This window comes from Tenrec ecaudatus, chromosome 10, assembly GCF_050624435.1.
Source record: "Tenrec ecaudatus isolate mTenEca1 chromosome 10, mTenEca1.hap1, whole genome shotgun sequence".
Taxonomy (NCBI): domain Eukaryota; kingdom Metazoa; phylum Chordata; class Mammalia; order Afrosoricida; family Tenrecidae; genus Tenrec; species Tenrec ecaudatus.
Window position 1 is genome coordinate 136,173,714 of NC_134539.1, and position 15,878 is coordinate 136,189,591.

The following is a 15,878-nucleotide window of genomic DNA, read 5'->3' on the forward strand; positions in this document are numbered from 1 at the left end:
ATTAGAGCCTAGTCGTGGGGTCGCATATAATGCTGGAAAGCGCTACCGATTATGGAAAATTTGGGAAAAAAACTATGAAAATCTCCATATGCCCCAAATTTCTCTTCATATTCACTATGTGAGACTATTTGTGAACATATTGGTCTATTCACTCATTGAACAAATATTTATGAAACACCTACTGTGTGCCAGTTAAGGAGCCTGGTTGCACAATGGGCTAAGCTTTGGGCAGTTAGTGAAACTGAGGGTTCACATCCATCTGTTGCTCCTCGTGAGAAAGACGAGGCAGTCTTCTCCTGTCAAGCTTTCTAGTCTTGGAACCCCGTGGAGCAGTTCTGCCCTGTTGTAGGAACTGAAATCCACTTGACCGCAGTGGGTGGTGGGAGTGCTGTGCCCATCAGGAGCTCTCGTGGGGCAGTGATTCGTGCGTTCCACAGCGAATTCAAAGGTTGGCAGTTTGAATTCACAAGCTGCTCTGAGGGAGCAAGAAATGGTTGCCTGCTTCTGTAAAGATCTACAGGTTTGGAAACCCTATGGGGAAAGCTCTGCTTTGCCCTATAGGGTCACTATGAATCGGTTTTGGGGTGCTGCCTGGCACACAAGGGTCTTGGGCATTTAGGATACAGCAACGGATCAAATAAGGTCCCTACACTCATTGGGTTTTCAATGAACTCAACTAACCCTACTTACCAGATCTTGAGTGTTTGAGTCAAGACATGATCTTTTCTTTCTCTTATACTTGTCTTTTCTTCCTGAATTGTGCACTTCGAGGGCTGTTATTCAATAGGGCTAAGAAAGGGTGAGCAGCTGCAGTTTCCCTGCATGGTGGCTTGAAGCCTGAACAAGTGGAGAAGAGTACTGTGTGTGTGTGTGTGGGGGGCAAATCTGTGAGTGGTGGGAGCCTGTGTACATTGGGGAAGATAGCTGCTATAGTTTATTGTGCCAGCCTGGCCGATAAACACAGTAGGATTAACTGAAGGGCAGAGGGATAAGTGGCTCGGTGAGCCTCACTTTGGTTGTTCTGTGCCTCAATTTAAAGGGGTACACTACCTGTGGGATGCCTAGCCTGTGGACTGTGTTGCTGTAAGTTGAGGTCCCTTTAAGCCCACACAATTGGAATGTTCATCTCTGGAGCTGGGGACTGACAGTTGGGGACCTGCCTTGTTTGCTGCCTGGGTATATATAGCCCAGCTCTCTCTACAGAAGGGGACTGGCAACTGGCAGCTCTCAAGACTTAAAGGACTGCTAGTATCTCACTGCTCTATAATTTAACTGTTAATTTCTTGTATTATCTATCTGTATATAATTTAACAATTTATTTCTTGAATTATATATCTATCTTTATAAATATATTTAATATATAATTACTAGCAATCTGGTTTGTCTCTCTAGAGAACCCTGTCCAATACAATAGCAATGGGAAGTTAGTGTCAGAGGGAGGGGTAACAGATGGAAAGAGAAATAAGCCTCAAGCTATAATGCAATTAGGTGATGTTGGGTTGGAATTAGATATCAAGTTATGATTCAGAGGCAAGAGGGTTTATGCAGTACATAATCCTCACAATGAATCAAACCAAACTCATGGCCGGTGATTTTATTTGGTCATCGTCACCCTATAGGATGGGGTTGCATCGTCCTCTAGGGTTTGCAGAGCTGTAACTCTTTAAGGAAACAGCCTACCACGCCTTTCCCTCTCAGGGAGACTGGTGGGTTCAAAGCACTGAGCTCTCAGTTGGCAGCTGAGTACTTTAGCAAGTGTCCCACCTGAGCTCTGATTACTGATGTCCCAGGGAGACACCACAAGAGCAACAAGCAGATGGCGTACCTGGGGTTCCTTGTGTGTCGTTGTTGTTAGGGGCCGGAGAGTCAGTTCCCACTCATAGTGACCCTCCGTCCAACAGAGAGCGCATCCTCCCAACTGTTGTTCTGTTAGAGCCCATTGCCGCAGCTGCTGTGTCGGTCCCTTGTCAAGGGTCTTCCTCTTTTTACCAATCTATCGATCAATCATCTATCTATCTATCTATCTATCTATCTATCTATCTATCTATCAATCAATCAATCATCTAGCTATTGACCATTCATCTACCAATCATCTATCTACCTTCCTACTTATCCAGTTTTCCCTTTTCTGGATTCCTTTTATGTTATTAACATCAAGTTTAAGAACCCTGGGCCTGATACTAAGTTTTTTGAAGGTTTTCTCCTGTTTTGTGATTTTCCATTTAAATCCATGATGTGTTTTGAAGTATTTTGTATAAGATGTGAAATATAGGTTGAATTTCTTTAAAAAAAATTTTTTAACTCCGATGGCCAATGACTTCAGGACCGTTTGTTGAAAACGCTCTTTTTCTCGCAGTGGGTTGTTTTTGCTCTTTCAGAAAAAATGAAGTAGGCATTGTCTGTGTGGGTCTGTGTCTGTGCTCTCTATTTGGCCCCACTGATGGATGTGTTCATCTCTCGCCGGCTCACTGTTGCCATGACTGTCGCTAGGCAGTCAACCTTGACATTGGTAAGAATTATTCCCATGGTGTTAGTCTTCTCTTTCCAAAATTGGGTTCACTGTTCTAGAGCCTTTCTAGTTTTACATAAATTTTAAATTCTCTTGCTTATGTCTGCAAAGAAAACAAAACTGGCTAAGATTTCTATTGGAATTGTGTTACGCCTATAGAACTATTAAAGGCGAATTGCCTCCTTTGCTAAACTCTTCAATTATTTCCCCAACTATTTAGGGTATGTTTGATTTCCTTCATTAGCATTTTGTAGATTTCATCCCACAGATCCTGTATGTGTTTTGTTATGCTTCTATCTAAGGATAATAATCTCTTTGGATCAATTGTAAACAATAGTACATTTAAAAAAATTTCAAGTTCCTTAACGCTGTCATCTGTGATCTCCTCTCTACAATTAGTCCCATTTAGGGAGGCAAAAAGATTTATTGATCCCTCATTGAAGCTTAGTAGTGCAAAGGTACAGAAAGATTTATGACTTACTGGTATGCTTTTCTTTCATTCCCCAGAAGCCCAAACCCAGAGTTGAAGACATTACTATAGCGAACCAGGAACAGATTTGACCTAAATGTGACTATGCGATAAAGCACTTTATTTTATTAGCATATACGTGGTACTAACACATTGCATAAACTGTGGAAATTCAAAATAACTAGATTTATCATGACTTTCATAATTTTCAAGAGAAGAATCTTTAATGAAATGTCAAAGAAGCACAACATAACAACAGAAGTGAGGGACAGAGTGAGATACTTTTCTTCTTCTAAAAAGATTACATGCAAAGAGCACGAGAAAGGGAGGAGAAAAACCCACCACCAGCCTGTCCGCATTCTAGTGACCCTAGAGGACAAAGCAGAACTGCTCCTTTGGGTTTCTGAGACTTTGAATCTTTATGGGAGTAGACAGCCTCACTTTCTCCCTCCGAGCGAGGGGTGAGTTTTGAACCACAGACCTTGTGGTTAGCAGCTCAACCTTTAACCCATCATGCTACCAGGGCTCCTTACGGGAAGATGAGGAAAGCAAATTCTAGCCCTTTTGTTCTGAAGAACATAAACGAATGGTTTCCTTCGGCGACTTTTGGGAGTTTTACTCGGAGGCAGGCTTTCGCGTTGTTTGTAAATAATTGTCCTTCTTATGGTGCCTTAGCAGGTAGTCGTTGCTCCACTGTAATGTTGCTTATTTTCGAGGATTTTTCTTCAACTGAGTGGACCCTTAATGACAGGACATTGCCAAGTTGATCTAGTTCCTCCACCACTGTTTTGACCACAATTTCTTCGGTTGAGTCTAAAATAAGATCAACAAAAGCTTTGGCACTCGTTTTTAACAGGTTGGAAGACCTTCGCTCAGTCATGGCTGGCTTGACTTGGCCGCAAATGGACACCGTGCTTGAAATGAACGCTTACGCAGCTGCTAAAGTCATAGTGTTTGACAATGTGAATGAAACATGGGCTAACGCAATGTAAGTGTCAGGCATGTGCCAGCCCGTGCAAGGAATAGGATCTCCTTTTAGATGCCAACTTGTTTTACTTTCATGGTGAAGAGAATAAAGTGCATGATAGCATAATACTAAAGTGCTCTTGGATCAAAGCACTGAAACTGAAATTAAGAAGTTATAAGAAAGTAAGGCAGTGGGGTTTGATTCCTCATTTTCACAATTATGTAATTTGACCAAACCGGCTCTACCGGAATATAAAATACAAATATTCAGAACTGTTGTAACGACCTTTTACCGCTTCATTCCCCAGGTTTAAAGTTAGAATCAGGTTTTATTTAGCTAACATATAAATGGCTTATCGACTGCCGTGGCTGGAATTTAAGAGCTCTGCCAACACGTACCTTTCACTTGATTGCCAGCAGGTAAAGGTAGAGAGCCTTTAGCTGTGTAGCACGTGGACTTACTTTCACTGTGGAAAAAGGATAAATTACTATATATACAATATGAAATATCTGACATATGGTAAATTACATATATAACCAGAAATCTCTTTGATTGAGCAACATGGGGAATGGAAGTTCTCGTTCTGACTTTTTGGTCAGTCGAATGGCCAGTGGACATGCTTGGGGTGCCTACTCCGTTGCAGGCGCTGGCTTCTGTGTTACACAAAATAAGAGCGGTAAGCCCCAAACAATGCATATTGTCAATAATGAAATCTGCATGCAAAACGTTACTTCTAATGTGGTCTAAGGAGTCCCCTAAGAGAGGTGACAAGTGTGTGGCGCAGTAAGCACTTTGTTCTGGGGGGACGACACTGTTGGGCTGTCATAAGCAGAGTCTGCAAGGGGCTGAGCCCCATCTTGAAGGTGCCGAGGGTGCTGCCCATGGCGGTGTGACGGGCATTTATGAGCAGCACCCAGTGACGGAGGACCTCTGTGGGCACTTCTAGCAGTCGCTGTTCCTCGTGAGACACTATGTTTAAGATTAGCTACGAGTGTGGTTTGATCTTATTGTAGTTTCAGCAAGGAGGAAACGGGAGCCGAAAGACACGAAACATTATGGACCTACATAGCAAGTAACCCCCCCCCCCCCGGAGAACCACCCCCCATCTAAAATTGAGGGATGGGAGGAAAGGGACCACTCAACAGAGTGCTTGGGAGAGATGAGTTTAGAAGAAAGACCAAAGGCATACATCGGACTTGAACAGTTAAAATGTTGCCAGTACATTTCCCCCGTGATGCAGGCGGCAGCTGATCTGGTTTCCAAAATTGTATGTCTGGTTTGGTTTGGGTGTTTTTGTTTGTTCATATTAGGGCATGTCTCTCAGAGGTGATATGTCATTGGAGGCCACCCTCTTGAAGTTGTGCTATACGCTTTCCTGTTTTGGGGTATTTGACACCCAGGATGGATGAACTTACAGGGACAGCAAGTAGAAGAAGGGGTTCAGGGGGGTACAGTGGTGGGGGTGGGGTACAAGGGAGATGATGTCAAGGAGTCATGTAGCAAACGAATGCCTGGAAATGGATCGTGGTAGCAATTGTACAATTCTACTCGACAGACTGAACTATGGAATGATACACGCATTAAATCCCAATGAATAACAGTCAGAGATTAAACAACGTGCGTAAAGCAGCTCGGCTGGTGTGAGTTGATTCAGGGCTGCAATCCCAGGGCTGCTGTTTCAGCTAAACCAGCTGTGATGCCTGTCCGCTGAACGCTTCCTATGTCTCCACTGCCCAGCTTTCAAATGAAACCCAAGGGCTCACGCAATGCAGGGGGCGGGCGGGGGCAGGAGTGAAGCAAGGATGGCCCAGGATGAGAAATATGATTCCACGTGAAATCCCAGAGAGCCACGTTTCCTTCGGTTTGGAATACTGGGATTGTTCAATGTTCTGTGTTTAAGTATTTTTTTTATTACTATAGGTGCAAGTTCGCTCCTTAGAAATATGAGCTGCTGCCTGTTGTCATGCCACTTGGATGCTATCATGCATTGCAGTGCATTCCTGAGGACGCGCACAGGGGTACTCTGTAGACAGGAGCTTTCAGGACACAGTACTGGCGCCGTGAGAAAACCTGGCGCCATGAGAAATTGCTCTTCAAGCGTTCATACTTACCTTTCTTCTCCATCGATTAGACTGCAGTACGTTTCAATTTCTTTTTCCAGAAAGATTTTGAGATCTAGAAGCTGCTCGTACTCCAGCTTCTGGCTTTCGGTCTCCGTGCGTATCTGGCGCAGCTGCTCCTCCATTGCCTTGATCCGCTCCTGGGCTTGCTGTAGTTGGAGGCAGTAGTTTCCTTCCGTCTCAGCCAAGGAGCGCTCATAGGAATGCTTCTGCGAGAAACCCAAAGCCGTCCAACAACAACAACAACAACAACAACAACAACAACACGTATCTTTCAGTGGTTTCAAGGTGGAAGCATTTGTCTGAGGGAGATACGGCTATTTACACAACTGCCCATATAAGTATTGCCTAAGGGATATATTTTATATAAAGTGGGGCTTTCTCCTCCCATAAGAGTTACTGTCTGAAGAACTCACAGGGGCAGTTCTTCTACGCTGTCCTATAGAGCGGCTGTGAGTCGGCATCGACTTGATGGAAGTGAGGTTTTTTAAAAATCATTTTATTGGGGGCTTGTACAACTCTTATCACAACCCATCCATCCATGCATTGTGTCAAGCACATTTGGACATTTGGTGCCCTCATCATTCTCAAAACATTTGCTTTCTGCTTGGGCCCTTGGCATCAGCTCCTCACTTTCCTCCTCCCTCCGCACTCCCCCTCCGTCATGAGCCCTTGTTGAGGGAGCCTGTTTTTTGGATTGGGTAAGGCCCGCATGTTTTCAATTGACAAGTGCACATTAGCACACTTTGAAGAAAGCATTCCCCTCCCCGTTCACAGAAAAGAAGTCAGTTCTCAAGTTTTGCCATCGATGAGTTAAAAGTGAATATTGTTTATGGACAGAATTCTTGATATTTAATATACTGACATACTTAAAACATTTCATTGGCCCATGCTTCTTAGGAGTATATTTAATCCTATCTATTTAGACACACGTACACCCAAGTTCAATGGCCATCTTACATACCACGGCCACGAGGGACTGGAGCTCTATTTCCAGCGTTTGGAGGTGGTGTTTCAGTTCCATCAGCTCATTTCTGGCTGCGGTGGCGGCTCCGGCATCCTTAGAAATCTGCAGCTTCAGGGATGCACTCTGGAGGGGAAGAGCCAGAGGGTGAAAGCCCAGCTTGGCCCTCTGCCCAGGAAGCCCGGGCTGAGTGTGTCATCTGGCAGAGATGTACCTTCTCATTAAACCAGACTTCGGCGTCCTTGCAGTTCTGCTCAGCCAAGTCCTCGTACTCGGCCCTCATGTCATCCAGCAGGGCGGTCAGGTCCACCCCCGGGGGGCCATTCATCTCCACACTCACGTTTCCCCCGGCTGTGCGCTGCAGGACTTTCATTTCCTGCAAAGGGGATGAGCAGGCATGTGCCGGCTGGGTTTCTGATAGCTGTAACACCCGCGGCTAGGAAAAGCCGTCGGCTAGAAGAGGGAAATCAGATTCTGTTGGAAGCAGGGCGGCTAGGGCCCTTACCTCCTGGTGATTCATTTTGAGGCAGGCTAACTCCTCGCTGAGCGTGTCACACTGAATCTCCAAGTCGCTGGTGCAGAGGCTCAAGTCATCCAGAGCTTTTCTGAGCCCATTGATGTCCGCCTCCATGCTCTGGTGCAGGGCAAGCTCATTCTCATACCTTAAAAAGGATGTAAGGTGCTTGAGGATTTAGTCACAGGCAGGCAGAGAACAGCACTTTTAGTTCCTTAATCATTTTATTGGGGGCTCGTACAACTCTTATCACCATCCATCCATCCATCCATCCATCCATCCATCCATCCATCCATCCATCCATCAATCCCTCCCTCTCTCCCTCCATCCATCCCTCCCTCCCTCCATCCATCCATCGTGTCAAGCACATGTGTACCTTTGTTGCCCTCATCATTCTCAAACATTTGCTTTCTACATGAGCCCCTGTCTAAAAGACAGCGTACACCCCGAGAGCTAGAGTGTTCTGGACACACGCCGGAAGTTCTGGAAATGGCGAACGAGGATGGCCGCTTGAACTACCGAACTGTTTGGTGGGAAAGGTGAAGGGCTCGGGAGGGTGCCTCTTCCAGGGTGCTTTGCAATGGAAACTGGTGCTAGGTGTTTCCAATAGACGATCTTTGTCATTCGTTGCTGGCGACTAGCTGGTCCTCTGCCTCGTGGGGACCCCATGTGCCAGAGTAGAATTGCTCCAAAGGGTTCCCCAGTATGTGGCCTTGCTGAAGCAGATGGCCCGGCATCACCATGGCCCGGAGGGTCTGAGCGGCCAACCGTTAGCTAGGAGTTGAACACTTAAACTGCTCTGTAACCCGCAAGAACTCCGCAAGCCGATACCGCTCTATTTATCAGGGCACATCGGATTCAATGTCCTCATGGATCTGGTTGGCTTCATCGGTCCATTTGATTTCAAAAGCAATAGAGAGGTTATTTTACCTGCGGGAGTATTTTTACCTTTATTACACTTAGTAATTTTAGGTGTGCTTACTTCAGCCTGAAGTCGTCGGCAGCTAGCCTGGCATTGTCGTTCTGCAGGACAGTGTTAGCATTCCAGGTGGTCACAGAGACGATCTAAATAAAACAGTGTGCAGCTTGTTAGGCACCAAGAGGAGACCGAGCGTCCGGACTTCGATGTGATTTGGCATCTTAACCCCGCAAGCATCTCTATTTTTTAGCACTTTTTTTCTGAGCTAAAGGCATCTGGATTTTCTTCCTATCATAAAACTGCAGACTCCAGAGCTTAAGAGCGGACACGCAAGCTGTTACAATTACACTGTCACTATTTTTCATCAAAAGGTTTGCGCCTAATATAGAAACAGCGAAATAATTAGATCCATTGCTTAACTATCTGTCTTTCATTAATTATGGTCATTCTGCAATTATTTGTTGCTAGGCACTGTCCTAAGCCCTGGGAATATACCCATTCCCAAACTGATGAGAACATAGAGGGATGCCATTCAATGTTATGTAAATTCATTAAGTACATTATGTATCATATATATATACACTCACGTATAAGCTGAGTTTTTCAGCACATACTTATGCAGTTTTTGCGGTAAAAGTAGTTGCCTTGGCTGATACTCAAGTCAGCTTAGGCTCAAGTTTATAGGGCATATATAAAATACCATGAAGGAACATGAAAAAGCTTGTGGGGAAATTCCATTATCCTTGCATTCCATTTCCCATGAACTTTTTGAGGCTCCCTTCTCTAGTATACATTGTATATTTGAATACTTTAGATATTTTAAAATAAATGATTAGCACACATGATGTAAATACAGAAATTCCTATTTCTTACCTGCCTTTTGAGATCATCAATGACTGAGTAGTATCTACTATAGTCATGGTCAAGTCCCTGGAAAGAACCAGGACCATATTTCTCACACCAGCCCTTGATCTTCTGCTCCAGATCTGCATTGGCCTCCTGCAGAGCTCGCACATGGTCCAGGTAGGTCGCCAGGCGGTCATTGAGGTTCTGCATGGTCACCTTTTCATTCCCAGCGAGGAGGCCGTACTCAGTCCCAAGAATCCCAGCGAAGACCCCACTGCTCAACCTGGCACCACCACTGCAGAAGCCGCCTCCTGAAGAAATGCCCCTAAGAGCACAAGAGAAGCTGCTTCCCGCTCCCAACCCATCACACACATGTCCAGCCCTGAAGCCTGGCCCTCCACCTGGCAGCCTAACTGAGCCAGCTCGGGAGCAGACCCGCCGGGATCCACTAGGAAGGCGAAAAGACATGGCGATAGGACAGGTAAGCGATCCTTTCCCAGCAAGGAGCAGCCAGAAAAATTCCACCGTCCACTCTAGTGGTTCGCTCCATGTAGCCTTTTATAGGATCCAGGAGGTCATGCCAGTCTTAGATATGCCGATCTGTAATAAAATATTACTCGTGCTCTAATTGCTGTTTTTCACAATAGACTGAATTTTAATAGGTGGAAAGGTGCCCCAAGGATAAGTTTTATATAAGAAAAAGGTGCCAGGTGGAGCACACTAAATCATCGTCTCCAAGGTCAAATTGGAAGATAAGAAAATGCACATTTGGCAGGTGCGGGGGGTGGGTGGAACACTGTATTGTGGTTTAGGTGAAAGTATACAGAGAAAATCCGTTTCCCATTTAACAATTTACACACCCTTTGTTTCATGACATTAGTTGTAATGCCCCAGTGTAACAGCACTCGGCCCACTTCTTCCCGGAGTTTCCTGTTTCCATCTGCTCTTCCTTCCTGCCCGTTGCTGCTGCCCTCTGAACTGTGTGAGAGGACAAACACGGCCCCTTTGGGTCTCGTGGGCTTGAGGGTTCTGAGGAGCATGCTCCTCACAGGTGGTGCTTGTTCGTGTTGTACACCTGTCTGTTGTTTGGCTGAAAGGTGATCACCCGTACTGGGTTCTGTCTCAGGTCTGCAGGATGTCTAAGGACCAGCGACCCGGAGGTTCCACGAGTCTCTAACCGACCAATAAGACTAGTCTTAAAAAAAAAACAAAACATTTTATTAGGGGCTCATACAACTCTTAGCACAATCCATATATGCATCAGGTATGTAAAGCACATCTGTACATTCATTGCCCTCATTTTCAAAGCATTGGCTCTCCACTTAAGCCCTTTGCATCAGGTCCTCTTTATTGCCCTCTCCCTCCCTACTCCCCCCTCCCTCATGAGCCCTTGATAATTTATACATTATTATTTTGTCATATCTTTCCCTGTCCAACGTCTCCCTTCTTCCAGGGAGGAGGTCACATGTAGATTCTTGTAATCGGTTCCCCCTTTCCAACCCACTCTCCTTCTACTCTCCCAGTATTGCCACTCACACCCCTGGTCCTGGAGGTATCATCCGCCCTGGATTCCCTGTGCCTCCAGCTCCTATCTGCACCAGTGTACATCCTCTGGTCTAGCCAGACTTGCAAGGTAGAATTCGGATCATGGTAGTTGTGGGGGAGGAAGCATTTAGGAACTGGAGGAAAGCTGTATTCATCGGTGGTATATCGCACCCTGACTGACTCATCTCTGCAAGGGGATCTCCAGTGGCCGACAATGTGTTCTACCTTTTCTCCTACCCCATCAGAACTGTCTATTGTGATCCCGACCGGAATAGCCTGTCGGAGTAGCCAGGCACCATCTCATTCTTCTGGTCTCGGTTCAGTGGAGGCAGTACTTTGTGTGGTCCTTTAATCTTTTGGACGAATTGCTTTCCTGCAGTTTATTTCCTTCACTTTTTTTGGCTCCAGACAGGGAAAAACCAATCGTTGCTTCTTAGACTGCAGGAAACCTTTTAAGACCCCAATTGCCATTCACCCAGAGAGAATGTACAACCACCTTGTCTTTGTGGTCTACGTTCCCCTAATTGACTTAGATGTTCTTATTTCTACATAATTGAGTGTTCTCTCCTTTTATAAAATCTTGTTCTCAATAGCCAGTGATTTTTTTTGGTTGTTGGAATTCTTTAATTGATTTTTTAGCTGAAAACTGAAATCACAGAAGTTCTGTAGTGCCTGAAATTAATAAGCACACGGTGTTGATGAAGAACTAATTCTTTTCTATTTTTGGCTTAGTCCAAGAGTAGATTGTCCATTGAACTAACTTCCCTGCCTTTGAATTGTCCACTTCCTATGGCAAAAATGTTGTTAAACATCTAAACTTAAGTACTGTGTATACACAAGTATAAGCTGAAATGAATATCAGCCGAGGCAAACTCAGCTTATACACGGGTATATATGGTATTTAAGGTATTGGGCGTTATTTTGAGAAGTGACCTTGATGTTGAAGAGGGGGGCGTAAACTGTGTAAAAGAGAAGAGTGCTTTCACCACTACCTGAAGCCACTGACGATAATGTCCTAGGTAAAGACTGGTCGTCATAAGCAGTCTTCGATCTTCAGCCTCGATGCCCTGGACAAGTTGTCTCGTCTCATTCCATCATTGTGGCGAATGAAAACAAGCCACCACAGTCTCAAGTGACTGTTGGCCATCTCCAACAATAAACGCCCATAAAACAGTCTGCAGGGCACAAGCATCGTGTAAATGTTAATTAGTTAGATTATTATAGTAAAGCTGACATGCCAACCAGGGTCAGTGCCCTATGAGTAACAATGAAACAAATTGATTGGTTAACTGATGACAGGGTTAGTTTTGAAATTATATATATATATATGTGTGTGTGTGTGTGTGTGTGTGTGTGTGTGTGTTCTGAATGAAAATTTTCAATGTTCTAGATATCAGATACTTCAAAGAGCACTCTGCATTAATTGTTGGAATATTCAGGGGGCCAGAATCAGGGATATTTTTTGACTGAAAAGATTTTAGGATAATTTCCAGAAAACCATGCTGATGACCATCAGCATGCATTTAGAACAATGCAAGGAAAGTTGAGAAAATACAGCTCATATTCCCAGCCTTATCATTAATGTTGCTGTGTTGTGTTCAGGTCAATTATTACCTTTTGTCCGGGTCTCCTGTGAATAAGCCCTGAAAAACAGAGTGTCTGGCTAGTGTCATAGTTTATGAGGCTGGAGTTTCTTGAGTAAGAGGTATTATGAGATCACAAAGTATTATTAACATAATCTATCTCTAGACATTTTGCAAATACTAATTAACTCTCAACCTTGCACCAATAACGTAAGCCTATCTATATTATCATCACCACGTTGGGGATGAGCTGGCTCGGCGGCTGAGGGACGGGGCAGCTCATAAATCATTTGTTTCTACAGTAAGACAGGACTGGAATGAACACATGGGGCTTAACTCCTTGACATGTCGCCCCTGTTTACTCTTTGGGCAAGTCGCCTGAATTGTCTTAATCACACCTTTCTTTTACAATGTAACAGTCTAGGCATGCCTTCATCCTCTCTAGAGAGGGACTAGATTGCACATTCTCTTGGCCATTTCTAGCTTTCTATTTCTTCCCGGAGAGTGGCTATTTACGGTAAAAAAAAAACAAACAGCCATTTCTTACTGACGATGATTGCTTAACTTGAGCGATCACTAAACTGCAAACCTGAAAAACGTTGAATTGGTGTTATATGTATTTTTACCACAATTTTAAAAAGGAAGGAGGAGAAAACCTATTTGTCACCGATGATTTCTTGAGGACCTCCGATGCATTCAAGTGTTCTATAACGTGCATATTTTGGGTAAGCAAACAAATCAAATTGAATTAAAATGTAAGCGATGAAGTGCTACCATCACCTTATTTCTGGACCAAGTCTTCCTTCACATTATCTTCTTCACATTATACTAAGTCTTTCTTCACATTATACTAACGCATCTCCTGATAAATTCAGTGTTTTGTTTCAAACATACTTTGGTACATTTTGCCATTGTTTAAAGTTCACATTTGACCTTTATCAGCCAAGTTTAGACCAACATTCTGCTTGAACATGAACGAAGCTTGTTTTATCCCTGGATTTCTAGCTTTTCCTAAGAATTGACTTCTGGCATGCCGATTCTGCTCACAAAATGGCTTTCCTGCTTTATTTGTGAAGAAGGAGACCTTGGTGATTTGGCTTCATCTCAGACGGACTGGATTGAAATGTCTGTCCTGTTTCTCACTAGAAGGAAGTTGGGGTCACAAGGTCTTTATTACCATAGTGTCCCGGTTGTCCTTGATGGGCCCTGATAATGGGAACCCCTTTGTGTCAGGGAGGAATTGTGCTGGATAGGGCTTTCAGTGGCCAGTTTTCTGGACTGGGACTGCCAGGCCTTTCTTCCAGGGTGCCTCTGCCTGAGTTCGAACCTCCACCTCTTTGATTAGCAGCTGAGCATGCTGGCCGCCTGTACCACTCAGGGACTCCCAGGTTCTTCTTAACATGGCATTAGGTGACTCTAGTCCATGCTGGCACCCGGCCCCTGCTCTTCCTAGTGCTCTGCAGTCGGGCACGCCCTCAGTTGCTCTCTGCCGCACAGAGTGACGAGGTTGTGGTTCTGAGGTGCGGTCCAGTTGGTTCTGACTCGTGGCAACCCTGTGTACACCGGAATGCAACACGACCCGGAACACAGCACCACCCGGTCCTGTGTTGTCCTCACAATTGATCCTCTGGGTGAGCTCACTGCTGCAGTCACTGTGTCTGTCTGTCTCACTGGGGGCCTTCCTCTTTTTTGCTGTCCCTCCACTTTACCAAGCAGGATATCCTTCTCCAGGGACTGTTCTCCCCCGACAACACGCCCAAAATGCACGAGATGAAGACTCACTCGCCAACCTTGTCTGTTAATAAGCATTCTGACTGTACTTCTACTGTATAGAGTTCTCTTGAGGATTATATGATGCTTAAAATTGTACCTATAACATAGCCAGTGTTGGTTTTCGATAATTATTCACATTTTTTCTCTGAAAGTTATCATTGAAAGCCCAGAATATAGCCACTCATTCTTTCAACCTTGTTTGAAAAAAATAGTTTATTTCCTGATCTATGGCTGGTTGGTCTCAAATGCCGAATAAATCTGACTTTAATGAAAGAGCCGTTCAATAGGATGTTTTCTTCTGATTTTGAGAAAGTGTTTCTAGGTTTATGAGCGTGTGTGGGATGGGTCAATTTGAATGTTAAGTGGGAAGGTGAGGATTTGCCTTAGATTTCTGTGAGTGCTTATAAGCATATGAGAGATGAGAGGGGAGAGGGCAGCCTTGAGATCCTGTCGTTTGCAGAGCTCAGCAAAACAGTGCTGGACACAGAGAAACTTTGCCACTGACCCTTCTGTTGTGGGGTTGCTATGGGGCAGGCAAACCCTCCTCACCAAAACCTGTGGAGGATTTGCTGCTGAAGTTTACAGCCATCCCCACCAAACCTGGAACCACTGGCTTGAGAAAAGGTTCATTGACTGAAACTTACGTCGAACTCTTTAATATTGGGTTGTTGAAATGAAGAAGCTCCAACCCAAACAACAGCTGCTGCTGTTGAGCAGATTTCAACTCGTCTAGACCCCACAGCAGGATGCAGACCCTCCCCATAGGGGTTTCTAAGGCCGTAACTCTAAGGCGATAAAGCAAGCTGCCGTGTCTTTTTCCCACGGAGTGGTTGGTGGACTTTCGGCTAGCAGTCAAGTCATTCAACCACTGTGCACCGGGGCTCTTAAAACATAGGAGAGTACCTGTGAATCGCCATCGTCAGGGGAAAGTGACTGAGACTCCCATCGGAACTCTCTAGCTGCCATTGCCCCTGACCTCTCTTGCTTCCCTCAACTGTCCTCTTAGTTATTCCTTGAGGAGCAGGTGTAAGAATCTCCATTTCTTCATTCCATATTGAGTTTATAGATTCTCCTTTCCTATCGGATCCTCGGTGTCTGTTGCTTAGAGCGTGCGAAGGAAGATTTAAACTCTCACGGAGATGTCAAAAAGACCCCAAGTGTCCCTATAGAATATTCCAGCAAGGAGCACTGGATTCAACCCAAGAATCAGAAAACCCACATCAGCTCCCATGGTGGACTACATTTAACATGCAAAGATTGACCCGAACCAGTGAAGATAACTTGCAACAGGAAGAACTTTTATTGAAACCCCACCACAGAGAAACCCAAAGACATGTCACTATATTCTAAAAAACCCAAACCACCGCCGTGGAGTCAGTAGTGGAACCTGACTCCTCATGGCCCCACCACAGGGCGTCCCAGACTGGAACTCTTCGCAAGAGCAGACAGCCTCATCTTTCTCCCGAAGAGTGGCTGCTGGGTTTGAACCACCAACCTGTGCTTAACAGTGGCATCCCTACCCCACAGTGCCCCAAGGGGGTCCTTATTCTAGTAACAGTGTGCCTTAATGTATTGGAAGAAAAGCAGAAAATGAAGAAGGGCCTTATTTATCACTGAGTTTCGATTTGGTAGCTGGATGTAGGGGCCCGCAATTTGGGGGTGCCGGTAT

General features: G+C 44.9%; 1 protein-coding gene across 1 annotated transcript; it reads right to left on the reverse strand.

Moving 5' to 3' along the window:
• Positions 1 to 3,639: 3,639 nt before the first annotated feature.
• Positions 3,640 to 9,776, reverse strand: KRT26 (keratin 26). Its single transcript, XM_075559337.1, has 8 exons — positions 9,336 to 9,776; positions 8,526 to 8,608; positions 7,535 to 7,691; positions 7,244 to 7,405; positions 7,030 to 7,155; positions 6,057 to 6,274; positions 4,344 to 4,411; positions 3,640 to 3,791 (listed from the first exon to the last, which is right to left on the reverse strand). Exons 1-8 carry the CDS (start codon positions 9,774 to 9,776, stop codon positions 3,640 to 3,642), a joined length of 1,407 nt encoding a protein of 468 aa, XP_075415452.1.
• Positions 9,777 to 15,878: the final 6,102 nt, after the last annotated feature.